This window comes from Anopheles coustani, chromosome 3 (assembly GCF_943734705.1).
Source record: "Anopheles coustani chromosome 3, idAnoCousDA_361_x.2, whole genome shotgun sequence".
NCBI lineage: Eukaryota > Metazoa > Arthropoda > Insecta > Diptera > Culicidae > Anopheles > Anopheles coustani.
Genome location: NC_071288.1, coordinates 73,479,293 through 73,495,350, shown reverse-complemented (window position 1 = coordinate 73,495,350; position 16,058 = coordinate 73,479,293). Strand labels below are relative to the sequence as shown.

The window sequence follows — 16,058 nt, the reverse complement described above, 5'->3', positions numbered from 1 at the left end:
CCAAGCCAAGAATGGTGTGCTCGTGTTCGAGCCGTCGATGGCCAAACGCCTAAAATGATGCAATACTTGTTATTATTGATCTCGAGCGCTGAAAGTTGGATGCCAACATCCTTTCGATCGCGCTTTCGAACATGCCTCGTGTATTTCGTCATGCGCCACCATGCGTCTCCATTGCAGTTGGATGCAGACGGAAACAGCACCAAACGGACAGGTGGCACCTTAGATTCTACGGAGTAAACTTGCGATGTTTAGATTTATTGTCAGTGGGATGGCTTTAAATTGATTTTAACCATCACTTATCCACACGTAAGACTGTTTTGTGCAGTTTATGTAACCTTTTGAAAGAATAAACTACCGCATTCCCAGTTATGAAATGGTCATTAATTAGACACGGCTTAGTATCGTGCGTTAACATGACTTGTTAACATAAAAACAGGCCGACATGCACATTTCTAATGTTTTTTTCAACACACGCACCGTCGTTATGTCGAAGAGCGCTCGGTTTCGTTCTTGAACCAGTCGAATAAATCACTTGTAAATGTTGCCCACGGTTGAAGGAGATATATCAGTTCCTCTGTTTCTCTGACACTTGTCGCACAGTTTCACCAGAAATGCAACGTTGAATCCCTGCACGGGACACTTTGCTTTTCGCAGTTCGGCAAGACCTTGTCACGGCACCGTTCGCAACCCGAGGAAATGGCCAACCAGGATGTTCGCGTGTCATCCGACGCCCGAGCACTGAGACTATTTTCAGAGCGCAACGGAAAAATAGGCTAACGCCGCCCAGCAATCGGAGGCGGATTGTACGGTTGTATCGTTAGCATCAATTAAAAAAGCACTCGGCATCACCAACACACGAAGAGGTAATCAAAAGGAGAAACAAAAACAATAAAAAAAAAAAAAAACACGCGCGAACTCAGCTGACACGATCCGTGGGGGTGTGGTGGGTCAGACTAACGTCAGATTGGCTTCCTCTTTTTTGGCCGCTGTTTGCGAGAGGACATTCGTTTTCGTTTACCAACGTTCACTTTACCTAACCTTGTGGTTGTCGTCGTAATTGACCACAAAGGTGTCAACAAGGGAGGTGCTGAGAAGTTACCGGAAAGAGAGAAGGTGAGGACGGTGATGCGGGGGCGATCTTTGGATCATCTACGATGGGACAGCGGTGATTCCCTTTCGTCTTGAAATATCTCAGCGTTGCGTTAAGGAATGGAGGAAGCATATGGTGTAGTGCTTGTTGCCTACACGCAGGCGCTCGATCATCACTCGCTAAGGAGTCTTCTTCTTCTCCGGCGCAGCGACCGTTTAGATTTAGGTCAAGTTCACCATTTGGCTTAAGTCCAGAAAATTATCTTTCTTTCTTGCATTATCAGTCTCTTCGAACGGGGTATAACCTGAATTGTCTAGCTCAATTCGGTTAGAGAAGATTAATTTAATCGGTTTTAGCGGTTGTTTATTTAGGGTCAAAACAATTGGTGATGATGTAAGTTATCGCTGACACGGAAGTACTACATATTGGCCAAAATCAGCCCTCAAACAAACAAAACATTATGTGGCGGAGCTTTTACTACCTAGATCAATTTTTTTGAAGTTTCACAGGTAATGATAATACGCGTAAATGTGGTTTACCGTATGTGTGATAATGTTTGCACCAATCAGTGATGTAAAGAATTAAACAAATTGCTACGATTTTGTTTTTGATCCTTATTTTTTATTCTAATGGGAGATATTTCTTACGGTCTTTAACGATGACATAAAATTATCGAGAGGTCAACAGGTCCTTAAAATGTAGCTTTAATCCGATTTCCCTCCAAGTGCGGGTCAATGATTGTTCGTGGCTTGCTGAAGTTGGATGAAGTTTATAATAGACCTTAACCTTCATTTCGCGAGTATATGCTGCGTTTCTTAAACCAGTTCTGAGTACAGACCGAGGTATGGCCCGGTCGTCTTATTAAATGAGTAGTAATCAAGAACATACTTACTTAAAATCCTAGTGTTTAATTCGGTATGTAAGTTATCGACTTCGAAATCATCATTCGACATTTAAACGATGGTGCATATATTATCACGGTACATATCTGCAAACTAACGATCGAAGAGAATTTGTCTTCTGAATTCACCAAAAGATTGACTAAAGAACTCGTATATTTTTAACGTAAATCTTAGAAATGTTTTTAAAATGCCATTTAAAAAATCGCTTGAATTTTCAATAAAAAATCTTTAGTTCTGCACACCACCTAAAACTTTTTATTTATCGATAATTTAATTTCCCTCTGACTTACCTACAACCACGATTACCAATCTTCAATGTTCCGTATCTTATCGAAATGGATAAACGATTTCCCGCAACGTTGACTTCAAAGACCATATTGATATCGCTGGTTTGCCCAGCACAATGTAGCTATTAGGTTGTTTAGCTTATCCTTATAATAAAAACTAATCCCAACGTATCGTGCTGCTCGATTGTTCTCCTACCAGCAAACCCCCTGTGAAGTGGTGTCGATCGGTTTTATCCTTACCTGCGTTATCGTTATCGTTCCCGTCTGTTATCTTTCACCAGTTTGAATCACACCCGCTTGCTCAACAGCCACCCGCACAGTTTACGCCACCGCGGGCAAGAAACCAACATCGACAAAAATAATCCTTCAAACGATAAGAAAAACAAGCACGTCTCCCGCTGGGCAATAGTGTTCGTCATCCGCACCAATCCCGTTCGGCGTTGCGTCGTTGATGAATGGGTTCGCCACTTCCCATCGGCAAATATAGCGTAAAGCTCCTCCAAACAATGCAGCGCCCAATGGCATTCAGACGAATCGGGCCCTTCGGTTATGCGCCAGGTCTCTTATCTCGGTACCGACGGTCGACCTCTCATTAGTCTTCGACGACGCGGTTATTGTCATCCGATTGCGATCCCCCACAACGCACGCGCTAGATAGTCGATTAATGTCGGTTAGGAAAACAAAATTCTTTATTGATTGATTTATTGTTCGCTCATTCGATCGTCGCGGCGTTTATCATGAGGAGGGAGAATAGTGCGGAGAACACAATATGTAATAATAATCATTAAAAGTATGTGTAATGGTCGTCTCGACTAACTGTAGCGGCCTATCGGAGCTCGAAGACGACGATTCTGTGATCCTCGTTTATCCTTTCATTTCGTTTTGTTAGCAAAAACGAAGGAGGACGGGAAGTAGATGATATTACTGTGAAGACGCGTTAAGGAAAGGGTCGAAGAAGATCGATCGGTCCAAAAAATAAATCACACACTGTTCAAACTTGCAGCCCTCGTTCTGGAGTCAAGTATCCTCTAAGTTAAAACCTTAAAACACTACTATGCAATAATTATCACAATCACTGTAAGTTTCGGAATCAACACGAACGCCTGTGTATGTTCCGGCCTGTGGGCATTACCCTAATCGCACCAGATGCTGTGTCGGCTGTGTCGGTTCACCTGTTTTCCCCGTGTTTCATTTGTACTTAGCTTATCCTACGGTAAATGTAACGTCAGAACGGTTGATGAAACGGTTCGGCAGCCACAGTGAACCATGCCACAAGGCATGTCCCCGTGGTGTAATACTATCCGCGAGGCCAGGCTACGTGGACTCGTTCGTTATTGTGTACGTGGGAGCAGAGTTGGACAGTCGGTGCGGGTTGTCGGCCTTTTGCGCGCCATCAGCATCTGACGCCCGATCGTACCCGGTATTGTCGATACCATTGGTTGCCTTCGAGTTGGCCAACTCCGCGTTCGTGAGTAGTCGCTCGCCTTCGATCGAATGGCGAATGCCGTAGGAGAAGTAGATGAAGTATCCAACCGCAATCCATACGGCGAACCGAATCCAGGTGCCGGAGTCCAGCTGGAACATTAGGTACAGGTTGAAGAACACGCTGATGAGCGGCAGCAGCGGGACCAGTGGCACCTTGAACGTGAGCTTAATCTTGTCCGTCGGCTGCAGCGAGATGACAACGAAGAGGCCAACCATGAAAGCGACGAGGACCGCTAGACCGGCGATCACTCCCGGGTAGTCACCGTTGATATAGTCCTCGGCCGGAACTAGGATTCCGCAGGCACCACAAACAAATACAGCTATAATGAAGGTGGAAGAAACCAGTTGAATCGATGGCGTTAACGATACTTCTGCTAGCCGATTCCTTTATGTACATTTCTAGATCGACAGAATACTTTTGATTGGGGAAAAACTCAAAGCGCATGTGAATGAGATACTGTGGTACAACTTGTACTACTTACCAAAAACACAGACGCTAACTTTTACGATCGCAGACGAAAGCTTCGTTGGATCCTGAAGACGCTCACCGTTGAACAGCTGTCGCACCACCTGCGGAATGGTGACGCTCCACTCCGAACTTTCAAGCAGCTCTTCCGTCTGATAGCGCAACACTAGCACACTGACGGCCACGATCGTGTACGCCAGCAGCGTACCGATCGACATCATGTCGATGAGCTGCTGCAAATTGAAAAGCGCGGCCATGATGGCCGCCAGAAGTCCGGACAGAACCGTCGCCAGTACGGGCGTTTGTGTCTTCGGGTGGACCGTTTGCAGCTTCTTGTAGATGATGCCATCGGAGGACATGGCATACAGGACACGCGGCAGCGGAAACATCGCACCGAGCAGGCTAGTACAGAGCGCGAAAATGGCGCCGATCGAGACGATCCATTTGATCGCATGCCACTCGAGCGTCTCGAACAGATGCGGGAAGGGTGCCTCCGGGTCCTGCAGGTAGTACGGCAGTGCCATCGTGAGGACGGTCGAGATACCGAAGTACGCCAGGAAGATGATGATGAGCGAGATGACGATGGCGAGCGGGATGTTGCGCTCCGGGTTTTGTGCTTCCTCGCCGGTGGTGGCAATACAATCGAACCCGACGAAGCCGTAGAAACACTTGGCCGCACCGGCCATGATGCCGGCAAACCCGAACGGAGCGAATCCACCAGCACCTCCATTAACGCCTTCCGGGATATCTTTCGGGTCGATGCTCCAGTTGTCCGGGTCGCAGTTAATACCGCCGGCCACCAGCACGATACCGATGACGATCAGGTTGACGCCGGTGAAGATGTTGTTCATCAGCGTCGACTCCTTCACGCCGTACGCGAGCAGCGCGGCCAGCACGAGGATGATCACGAACGAGAAAAAGTCCGGATACTCCGATAAGAAGTCGACGTCGATCGGCATCGCTTCGCGCATTGCCTTGCTCATCTTGTTGTCGGCCAGTGAGTCGATGTAGCCACTCAAACCGCGAGCCACACTGGACGTTCCTGTGACATCGGAGAATCGAGGTAAATCTCGGCAGACCCGTTTGAACCGTGCGCCGACCTCACTTACCTATCACATATTCCAGGATCAAGTTCCAACCGATGGTGAACGCGGTAAACTCGCCAATACTGACGTAGCTGTAGACGTAGGCCGAGCCGGCCTTTGGTACACGGGCGGCAAACTCGGCGTAACAGAGAGCAGCGATGGCGGAGGCGATGGCAGCCACCATGAACGAGACCACCACTGCGGGGCCAGCCTGTTCACGTGCGACGGCTCCGGCCAGCACGTAAACGCCCAGCCCGAGAGTACTACCGACCCCGAGACCGGTCAGATCCAGCAGCGTGAGGACGCGGGCCAACTTCGACTCGGAACCATCGTCTTCGTTCTGTTTCTTTCGCGTCAGTGCGGTCCAAAATCGTCCTAAAGTGCCTTCCGCTCGCATAGTTAACGCTGCAGATTTAAGAAAAGACTAAATAAGCGACGATTAAACATAAGATGGTGCCATTGGTGTATCCTACTGATCGTAAAGAAAATCGGCATTAAACACAAGAAACAATTATTCAACATGAAAGTGATCCACCTTCAAAGCGCGGCATGTTGTGGAAGAGAGTGAGTAGAGCCCGGAAGAGATTAGTAGTCGGCTTAACCGCGTAACGCCAACTCCAGCACGCGTTCGACCGAAGCCACGGGTCTTCCAAAACTCTGCATATCCATCCACCACGGTCGGTTGGTTTAATTTGGCTATCAAATCACACCCACTTCCCTGCTCGACGAAATTAGGTAACTTAATTTGCAAACCACTTATATGGCAACCATGATCACCGGAGCGATCGGTTACTTTCACCAACAGCCGATGCGATCATTGCTGCGTCGAAAACAATCTCAATGTGTGAACTCTAATGCTTGGGCTCGCAGAAATTAGTGTCGATGCAAATCCGCACTTCATTTTCAGTTATTGGAACTACTTGAATATATCATTAGGCTAATTTTCTATCGTAAATCACCATTCGTATGAAGAAAATATGAAACGACCCCAAGTACAATGAAATTCAAAATTTAAATGTTTTAGAGAGAGGCGAGTCAAGTGTAATTTACTCCATTATCAAAATTTAGTAGTTTTGACGGTGAAAATGAAGAAATAAGATCGTTTATGGCCGATTCGATGTCAATGCTGCATACAAAATAATTTCAGTTGATCCCATTCGTCGCGGTCGAGTTTGTGTGTGGTGTTAGTCAAGGCCAGATCTGCCTACTGGTAGTGGCCATCGAGCAGGAACCTCACATCTATATACTGCAGTCGGGTCTACTTTTTTCTTATTACACATCAACTAAAGCCGGTATTTGCATGTCGATGCATAGTAATGAGTGCGGTACAAACTTGTTTCTTTTTCCACAGCCGCAACTTGATACACGTACAAATGTCTAGCTCTCAAACCACTCAACTTGACCTTCACGGAGGGACAGTTGATCATACGGTGTCGATTGACCTATGTCGGCAACGGTATCGCGCGCCGAAGCCCTTTTATTATGCTTTATGGTGCGGCGATGCCGAAGCGAATGCCTTTAACATTCTAAATGGGTTTCTAATATTCAATGCTAACCTCTTTTTGATTGAACGCCGCTTAATTATGTTTCAAGTCAACAAATAGGAATGTTAACGAGCGTATTATGACCCGCGACCCAAAATAATACGAACACCGGATAAGAGAGTGGTACACAGAGGAGGTCTAACATTCTTCACAAATACGTACCAAAGCGTGTTTATTAACATGGTGTTAAATAGGGTGATAATTAGCGGTAAACATGGCGCACGAGGCTCTTCTATTCAACTCTGTAATTGGTTAGACATATTGGCTAACAACACACAGAATAAAATGGTCGCGCTCTAGAGAATAAAATGGCCGAACATCTTAATAGCATTTAACATAACAATTGGTTTGGGGCTATGGCCGAATGTTTTGGATCATTTTTGGTTTTGTGATGCACCAACGACTACACCATTTACATTCTATAGGGTTCCTACAACTCAATGTGAACCTTATTTGATTGAAGTCCGACTAATTATCCAATCTCCGGGACACGCGGTTTTTCGACAAATGTTGCGTTCAGGTTCCAACAATAGTTGAAATTGTTTTTACCAGTCCGTTTAAAAAAAGTCCCAGTGGTAAACTTGCCACATCCCCTACTTGATTCAATTCCGGAAACGATTGGACATAATAGGTAAGAAAAATCTATAGTCAAAAAATAATGGCCATCTTCTCTTTTTAGTACTTAAAAAGCCTCTCGATATGATTCACACTTCGTGAGAAATTTCAAACGCAAATACGCCCACTTTGACTTCCCTCTAGCGATCAAGATTTAAAGTTGCAAAAAGTGCAATGTGTGCAAAACCCGAAGGCTTAGAATTCGAAGGCGACCAAGGTAGGCGATGCCAGATGTAATGCATTTAAAACATTATGCAATCAACCCCCATGCTAACCCCTCCTAATATGTCCTGTACTGTGTCTGGGGTACGCTGTCCCCAATACAAAACAAGTTGCAGTGAGGACAGCAAGAATTCACATGGAAGCGCTTTTAGCATTAGGCATTAGACAACCTAAGTCTCCGAATGAGTTCACCCTCATCGTTGCAGCGAAAAGATGATCGATTGGGCAACACGATCGACCCTTTTAGAGACACCATTACACTGCTATTCTTTAGTGCACTGATCAAACCCGCGTCTCCGAAGCGTCTCCTCGATCACGTTGCATATGCAAGGACGGTCAGTGAACCGTCCGATCTACTACTGATTGATGTTTGCGGGTTTCTCCCGCCTGCCGAGCAGTTCAGTACCTTCGAGGCTGCTTTTGGGGTCGATCCACCGTGCACGGCTTCTCTCTGCTATCACCATCGAAACGGGCCATAAATGAATGGGGGACTGGGAAGAGACGCGGGGTCGGCTATCAGCTTTGTTTTGCTCGTTTCGTTCGTTTCTCTTTGCGCGGGAGAGACTGAACGATCGTCACGGCTACCTTGGTACTGTGCCAGTATGTCACTGGTGTTTTCCGATAGAGTCTTCGCGCGTCGCTATAGCCTTGCGCCTACGCCGCCAGTCTGGCCGTTACCCGACGCAGTCGTGTGAATGTTCGAAGGCGAAGGTGATTAAGCGCTCGGCGGCTTGCAGGCTCCACTTCACCAGAAGGTGAACGACTCGTGTCTTCGCGGCGACGATCGAGTGAAAGCGGTAGTGCAACCCGGGGAACCGCGAAACGCCAACCGGATGACCTCCGTCAGGGGTAGTGGATAGTTTTGCCAGGAAGTCCATTGGCGTATAGCGTCCCAACAAGGCAAAGGTGATGGCTAGCTGCCCAAAACTGGGTCTAGAACGTCCGCCTGCAGTAGGGGTACGGGAAAAGTAGTAGGCGGAAGTGCCTTTTTATGTTCAGTTTTGGTCAGGCCTTTAAAAAAAATGGCGACCATCATATGAATATTGGAAAGATTTGAAGCTTGTTTCTTTCATAAACAATTCTCTATGTACATTAACCCGAACCATGTGTCGCCTTGTTTGTCTAGCACACCCCGCCGCACAAAATGCACTCAAGTAAATCCTGTCTGAAGATATGGGGATTGCCAATCTATCAACCGACGCACACGCGTTGCAGACACCTTCAGTCATCGACAGGTCAATTAGCGGTATTTATGGGTTTATTCTTTCTAAGCCAGCCCACAATAACAATCATCAAATCTCCCCTCCATTCCAAGCAAAGCAACAGGACGTCACAGGACCAGCAAGACGCACGCCAATTGTTTTACTGCTTTATCAGCTGATAAACGTTAGTTGCAAGTGATCCTAGTCATATAAACACACATGCTCCCATTAAGATGTGTGTATTCTGTCCCGAATCACCTGTGGATTACAAATAATTGCAGGAGGACAGATAAATATGAATTTATATGACGTGAATCGTGACGAGGAATGTGCCTTTCATTCATTTGACATTCTCCTCCCAGGGAAGTGCCCTCTAATACCGAAGTGAGTAGGACCTTATAAATTCTGTACCGCTTGCTTCTTGGAGCAGGGCAAAGTCTCACATTAGTTCAAGTGTATTTTATTTCTTGCTGAACCTGAACTTATTGCCGCTTATATTTGTATTTGAATCGGTATTGAGGCGGTAAGTCTTGGGAACAAGTAGCTAAGCTGCACTCAGCTGACTTCAACTTCGGGCTGCCTGCTTTCGTTGAAGTGGCTTACCTACAAAGCGGCCGGCGGCCCACCGTCGCTGGAGATCTAAATACCTCATGGAGATCTGTGTCATTTGACGCTGGTGACGGCAGGAAAATAATGCACTTCGCGGTATCGATCGCGTCGTGTGGTTAGGAAAAAATGTGATCTTTGACTAAATACGTTCCATTACCTAAGGCAATACACTTCACGGCTAGCCAAAGAGTCCAGCGGCCTCATGATGCATGTATCCCCTATGCAGTCGGATTGCTTTTCATTTCAAGGTAAGAAAGGTGTTGCAAAAATGGCGTTTCTTGGGCTATCACCCAAAGCATCCCACGCGGAGGAATGTGGACTCTGAATTAAACTTAATGGCATTAAAGTGATTCTGCAGAGCCTTGAGTCGATGAAAGGTTATAATGAGGCCATTTCAGTAATAAGGTTGTAAACCAAATTTAATTTTTAATTTTTATTAGCACGATAATCCATCTGAAAAAGGTATGTAACAAAAAATTTTACATGAATGCCTTTTAAATGCAATTTAATGTATTTATCAAAACAATTAAAAGAATTGCACCGCCACAATTTGAATCAACCGTTAGCAAACCAGTGTTCACGCTCGGCTGATAAGCGTTTCCTCGGTTTCTGACGTAAACGGAACTAAGATAACTGGAGTCTTGTGTCTCCGTGTCAAACACCGATGGAATGGCAAGGTTCATAAAATGCAAACCGTTTTATTCCTCGTGCCGCAAGCAATCGTGGAGTTCGTGGCTGTGGGACGCGGTCTCGGTATAAAAGTTTAGCCGCTTAAGGATGCAGATTGCAACTGTTGCGCCCACTAGCCAGCGAACGATCTAGTGACCGACAGTTACTGCATTCCAGTGTCTGGGGTGGCAAACTCAACAGGTCCACTGGGCAATTTTAATTGTTCAGTATTGGATGAATAATGCAACGACTTTTAGTATAGCTGCTCTCTAACGTAAGATTATTACGATTCTGTACAACAAAGATACTTTTTGCCTGCGTATATGACGAATTTATTCTGATTTTTTTTTACTTATAAATATGGCCAAACATACAAAAATTAATCTTTTGAATTATTAAAATCGTATATTGTGGAATCGTTCTGTAAGCAAAGGAGCAAAACCACAATCCCTCGAAAGTACATTTTACATAGCTGACTGTGTTTGTTCCAGTCCGCCTTCGCTTTTTTTTTGAAGCAGAGTAAATGTACCGTAGACATTATTATCCCACATACAATTGTGCCCTTCAAAGATTGCGCTTGGCCACTTCCTGCTTTTCTGCTATCATATGTAAAGGAGCAACATCGGGCGGCTACAACTCACTTACCGCTGAAAGGCTACGCGGATGTCGTATGCGGTAGCTTGTTTTCAGATATCGATAATGTTGATGGATTGGCCTATAATCAGTCCGTCCTGTTGAATCATGTCTATTCTTTTTTACAGAACAAATCAAACAGCAAGACAACACTGACTAATGTACAGACAACAGCTAATACCAACCGATAACAGGATACCCACCAAAATTCCTGGACGCCCCTGACCAGGTTGAGAGGAAGTGGATAACGAGTTCTCGAGTTGAACATCGATCGCACCGGGATGGTGTTGGCATCTCTGAAATCAACCCCTTGCACAGCACAGCTGTTCCAGCTGATTGAGACTTGCGAAGGGGGCAACTTTGAACTCGTGGCTTGGAATTCCATATCTCTCCGCGGCCGCCGAGCGCTCGTGACATCCAGTGACGTTGATAAGAGTATGTGCTTCATTGTTAAGCTACAATCGGGCCTTCTTGGACGAGCAATGTGCGGCCCGTCTATAACCTGTAAGTGGGTTAATTGCTCGAAGTACGATGCCAAATGCACGGAAACGTGGCTAATGGGTATATCTCGTGGGTAACAACCACCGTTTAAAGTTAAGCAATATTCAGGAAACCGGATTGTAATTCACATGTTTGCTTGCAGTCAACTAAAGTCAAGATTTATCTTAACTTCTATCTTATCTTGCGCACCTTTTGCTGATCAAAAAGATTAAATTTATTCGTGTCATCACAGGTCTACAACATTGTTACCATCAAAAAGGCACTGATCACCGTCAGGTTGTTGCTGTCATGTTTCAAAAGGTTTCAAGGATCACAATAATAATAACCTAGCTTGTCTTGGCCAGATATTTCTTAAGCGATTTTATAAAAGAAGAAGCTCGTCGTCGTTGGATTAATAACAAGAGGCCTGGCGTATGCAGGGCTAATTATCCTCTCTTTATGCCTTGGTGACTCGAGCCCTTCTTCCCGATGATTGTCATTAGCAATATGAGGTTGAGGTTTTTGAGGAAGAAAAAAATCTTCCTCAAAAATAAATAAACAAATAACTGCAGAAGATGCATTTCTCTCTCACGACTTGGCGCTGCAAAACATACACGCTTCGATCGTAAAGTTTATTGCTTCAATCCTCAGCTTCAGGGCTGTTCATACAGGTATAACCTTCTCGTGATCGTTGGCTACGTGAGGCTGAATTTGCAACCTCCTAATGATGGAAAACCGAAACGATAATATGCATGATAAATAAATTGTTGTTCTCTACTTGCAATCGACTTGTGGCTATGAGATTCAAAAATTTTATTCATTGGCAAATTGATTCCCACACGTTGTTTCTATTTTCTATCTCAACGTTGGTATTTATCCGAAATGAATGACGATGCGTGGGAATTTAAACTTTGCCCAGCTTATGCAAATATCTGACTTTCGAGTCTTGCTCTGGTTTAGATTATGAAACAAACATAAACAACTTCGAGCGACCTAGAGTAAGAGAGAAAGAACAAACATCGCGTACGTTTGTCTATTTCCAAAGCTCTCTCGTCAAGGTCTGCTCGCGAATTCGGTCAATGATCCTTCACATTGGTTCGGCGATAGACAACCGGTTTGTGGTGGATAGAGTGGAATCAGCTAGTTTTTGTTTTTTTTTTATTTTTAGAAAATACGCCCAACCATCGTCTTTGCGTAGAAGATTGGTACAAGATGGAGTTTCATTTTTAATGCCGAAGGAGGGCTCTCACGGATGGAAAAAATCCAAGCAGAGCGGGTAGTTTCGCCCATTCAGCCGAGAGTTTTATGGCTTTTGGCGAAGGCTTGCGGAGAATTTACACCGGACGAGCCTCTTTAGTTCGGGAAAGATTTACCGTGACGTGGATCATAAATAATTTGTACTTACTGCTAATGACAGAGTTTAGTTGATTGCTTTTTAAAACTATGTGCATTTAAATTGGCGCTCATCAAACCTAGGATTGTGATGTATAATATATCGTTCAGATTGGCAAGAAAGTTTGTTTCAAAGATTGCGTAAGCCGAGATAACCAAACAAAACCAGTCTATCAGTCGAAAGCGATAAAAGAACATCGAAAGATGGCGGGGTTATAACTCTCAACCTAAATGATCTTCTTCGCCCATCAGAGTGATCCTTGAGATGTCTCTTCCTCAACGCCTACCCCAACACGATTAATTCCGCTCCACGCAAGCTGGTTTTTGTGAAGGTCGAAGAAGAAGCCCACCAGAGATCTCTGCGATAATAAATTTTGTTTTGATGACTGAGCAAAAACAAACCTGGAGCTGTCTGTTCTTAAAAAGCTCTAAAACCCACGGTGGCACAAAAACTTTTTCGCTGCACAGTGGGAGAATTAAATTATAGTCATGTTGTGACAGAGACATTTGAGCGAAATTCTAAAACTTTGAATATGCCTTTAAAAATAATGTGGTAAAATGGTACTATACATAAAATGGGTTTAAAAATTTATGAAAATATTTTATCATCTGTTTTTTCACCAACTGCGCGCGCTTCCGTCAGGTTGTTGGACAGAAGATTTCATCACATTCATCGTGTGTCCAACGAGCTCGTATGTGCTCACGAGTTAATGACATGGTGGAGAATGGCAAAATAAAATAAGTATCGAACAGCAAAAAATACAACCAGGACTGGAATAAAAAGTTCGTTTTACAACCGTCCGACCAACCCGTCATGCTGCATCGTTCCGGCAGCGGCTTCAATTATACTTCGACACACAGTGCCACGACTCAAATACCCGTTGCCTCGTTGGACGGTTCAAAATATGGTGGCCAGGTGATCATTTGATGCTGAACATAATGTTACTGATGGTGATGATGGTGATCATGGCACCACGTAGATGAAAACCAAAGAGTATTGCTTGAAAGTTTTTAGCCTGATTGCGAGGTGCAAATATTCATTGTGGATATTCTACTCTAAAAAAAATCGCATGTACCATTTTTCTCTCTTCAGATCGTTCGTGACTTTCATTCTTACAAATCACATTTCAATGTTTGATAATTACGAAGCTTTGTGCATCAATGATTCGCATTTCCCCCAGTTGACACCAGTAATTACTTTTTGTGTAACATGAAAAAACTCGAACCCTTACTCGAAGTTCGCTAAGGTTGGCAAACATTTATCTAATGACCGTTGTCGATAAATAATTTGGCAAATGCGCATATCCTCTATGCCTATCGGCTCCAGGATGATTAATTATCTTCCAATTCCTGCTGAAATAATCAATCTCAATAAGCATTTCAAATATATTCATTTTCTTCACGTAGTATTTTACACAGTTCGTGGCTGTTCCATAATCGATGTCACTTTTTAATCGATAACATTGGTAAATAGCACTCGGTCACCATAAACCGACGCGGTAATGCTTATTGACCGTAATACTTTCCTTGCCTATCGCATTGATAAAATTGTGAGGTTTTCTGAGGAAGCTACTTAACTGGAGGATACTATAGGGCGATAAGAGCTATATACTTTAATATCCTGGCTTCGCAAATATATAGCAATGAGAAACACACTCAATGTGAACGAAGTAACACGATTGCAGGTTCGTCTCATTCCATAACCATGGGGTATTTGTATTCGGCCAGGGATTTCCCTGTCTTCAAAGAAAATCCCCGCTTTCGTACCTGCCTGGACAGCTGCACGATGATTGGAACAAGTACACCGAGCTTACGCCATCACCACCATCACGTTCAGTGTCACTAATTTGAAGGTAAGTGACCACCGGCACAAGCTTGTGAAATATCCGGCGATCGGTGAACCGGGCGCCATGTACCCGGGTTTAATATGCGTCGCTAATAAGTGGCAGGCGGTTGCCTTCGGAAGGGCGACCTGCTGCCCAATTCGCCACGTGGAGCGACGCCGCGAGGGATCAATCATGCACTCCAAACGCGCAACGACAATAAAATATGACAAGTGTTTTCCGAAGCGTACTGTGGAGTCGGGGGCTAGAACCGCTGTCGCATGAAGGGCACCAAAGGGTACTAACGGTTGTACCTTCGGTCTAACGTTAACCTTGAGGCGGAAAGTAAGAACCATTCAATCGATCGATCGGTCGAATTATTGTGATTGTAAACCATAACAGAAAAAGCAATAACTCTCGGAGCAGTTGAGTAAACAGAAGAACGAACCACAAAGGCGGCACCAACTCGATTACAGGTAGTTTGCTGGGATTAAAACTGAAACGTTCGCCATCGAAATAAGCCAAATTTGCCAGCTTCAACAAACGGCTTTCACTTTTGCTGGACGGTATCTCGAAGCCGAATATGGTAGCTTGATGGTGTGGATCTAGCACTAGGGCCATTAGAAAGACAACCCACGGTGTCACGCAGATGAATATATGCTCACCACTTAGATTCGAGTCTCAAACATGCAAAGGATAAAAAAAAACTCCCCATACCTTATTCGGTGCTTTGTTGCAAACAAGCTGATGAAAATAATGATCGCGGAACACACTCGAACGCCAGCGACACACGTTTGCACTTTTTCAAAGCGGCACTAGCACTGGGTAAATTTTATTTATTTTCCAATCTATCAGAAATTGCCGGTTCGGTTTTGGAAGTATTAGAAAATTAGAAACACGCCGTCGGTGATCATACACACAGATCTGCATATACCCGGTCACTTCCTCAGAGAAAATAGCGGTCACGACGGAGGGTGGTGTAAGCTGACCGAATCGAAACTCGATGATTAGATCCGGCGGGACCGTGACGCGGAAAGTGACACAAGAACCAACCGTAACCGTTGGCGTCTGGCGCAGAACTGTGCGACTTTTTCTGGCGGCTCCAGCCTTCACTGGCGCGCGCGACCCGCGAGTACACACACACGCGTCAGGTGGGAAAGGTTTGGCGAACCATGCGGCTTGACCATGCGAGCGAACGAGCAAGCGAATGCGCCCAAGTAGGTGCACATAAAATAATAATGGTGGGGAAGAAGCACACGTGTGTCCGGCTGTAACGCGGGGAAGAAGAAAGCGAAAACGCGCCAGGTATAGTGGTGGAGATATGGTCGATGGAGACGGATGGTCGAACGCGAACACACGCTTAGTAGACGAGTCGGAAGTGTGGGAGGATGCATCCCCATGGATACGCTAGTACATGGTAGTAAACTCACTCTCCTCAGGCTATAACTGACGTTCCATAAAAGTACTCCTGAAATTTACATTTTCAAATCGAAATCGTTCGTTCAGCCTACTTTGAAAAATTGTAGAAACTTAGGATCAATACGAGGATCCTAA

At 44.9% G+C, this 16,058-nt stretch overlaps 1 protein-coding gene across 1 annotated transcript; it reads right to left on the bottom strand.

Moving 5' to 3' along the window:
* Positions 1 to 2,946: 2,946 nt before the first annotated feature.
* LOC131271965 (cationic amino acid transporter 3) lies at positions 2,947 to 15,446 on the bottom strand. Its single transcript, XM_058273562.1, has 4 exons — positions 15,222 to 15,446; positions 5,340 to 5,720; positions 4,247 to 5,272; positions 2,947 to 4,084 (listed from the first exon to the last, which is right to left on the bottom strand). The coding sequence occupies exons 2-4, from the start codon at positions 5,710 to 5,712 to the stop codon at positions 3,594 to 3,596; spliced, it is 1,890 nt and encodes a 629-aa protein (XP_058129545.1). The 5' UTR covers positions 5,713 to 5,720; positions 15,222 to 15,446; the 3' UTR covers positions 2,947 to 3,593.
* Between the last annotated feature and the right edge of the window lie 612 nt (positions 15,447 to 16,058).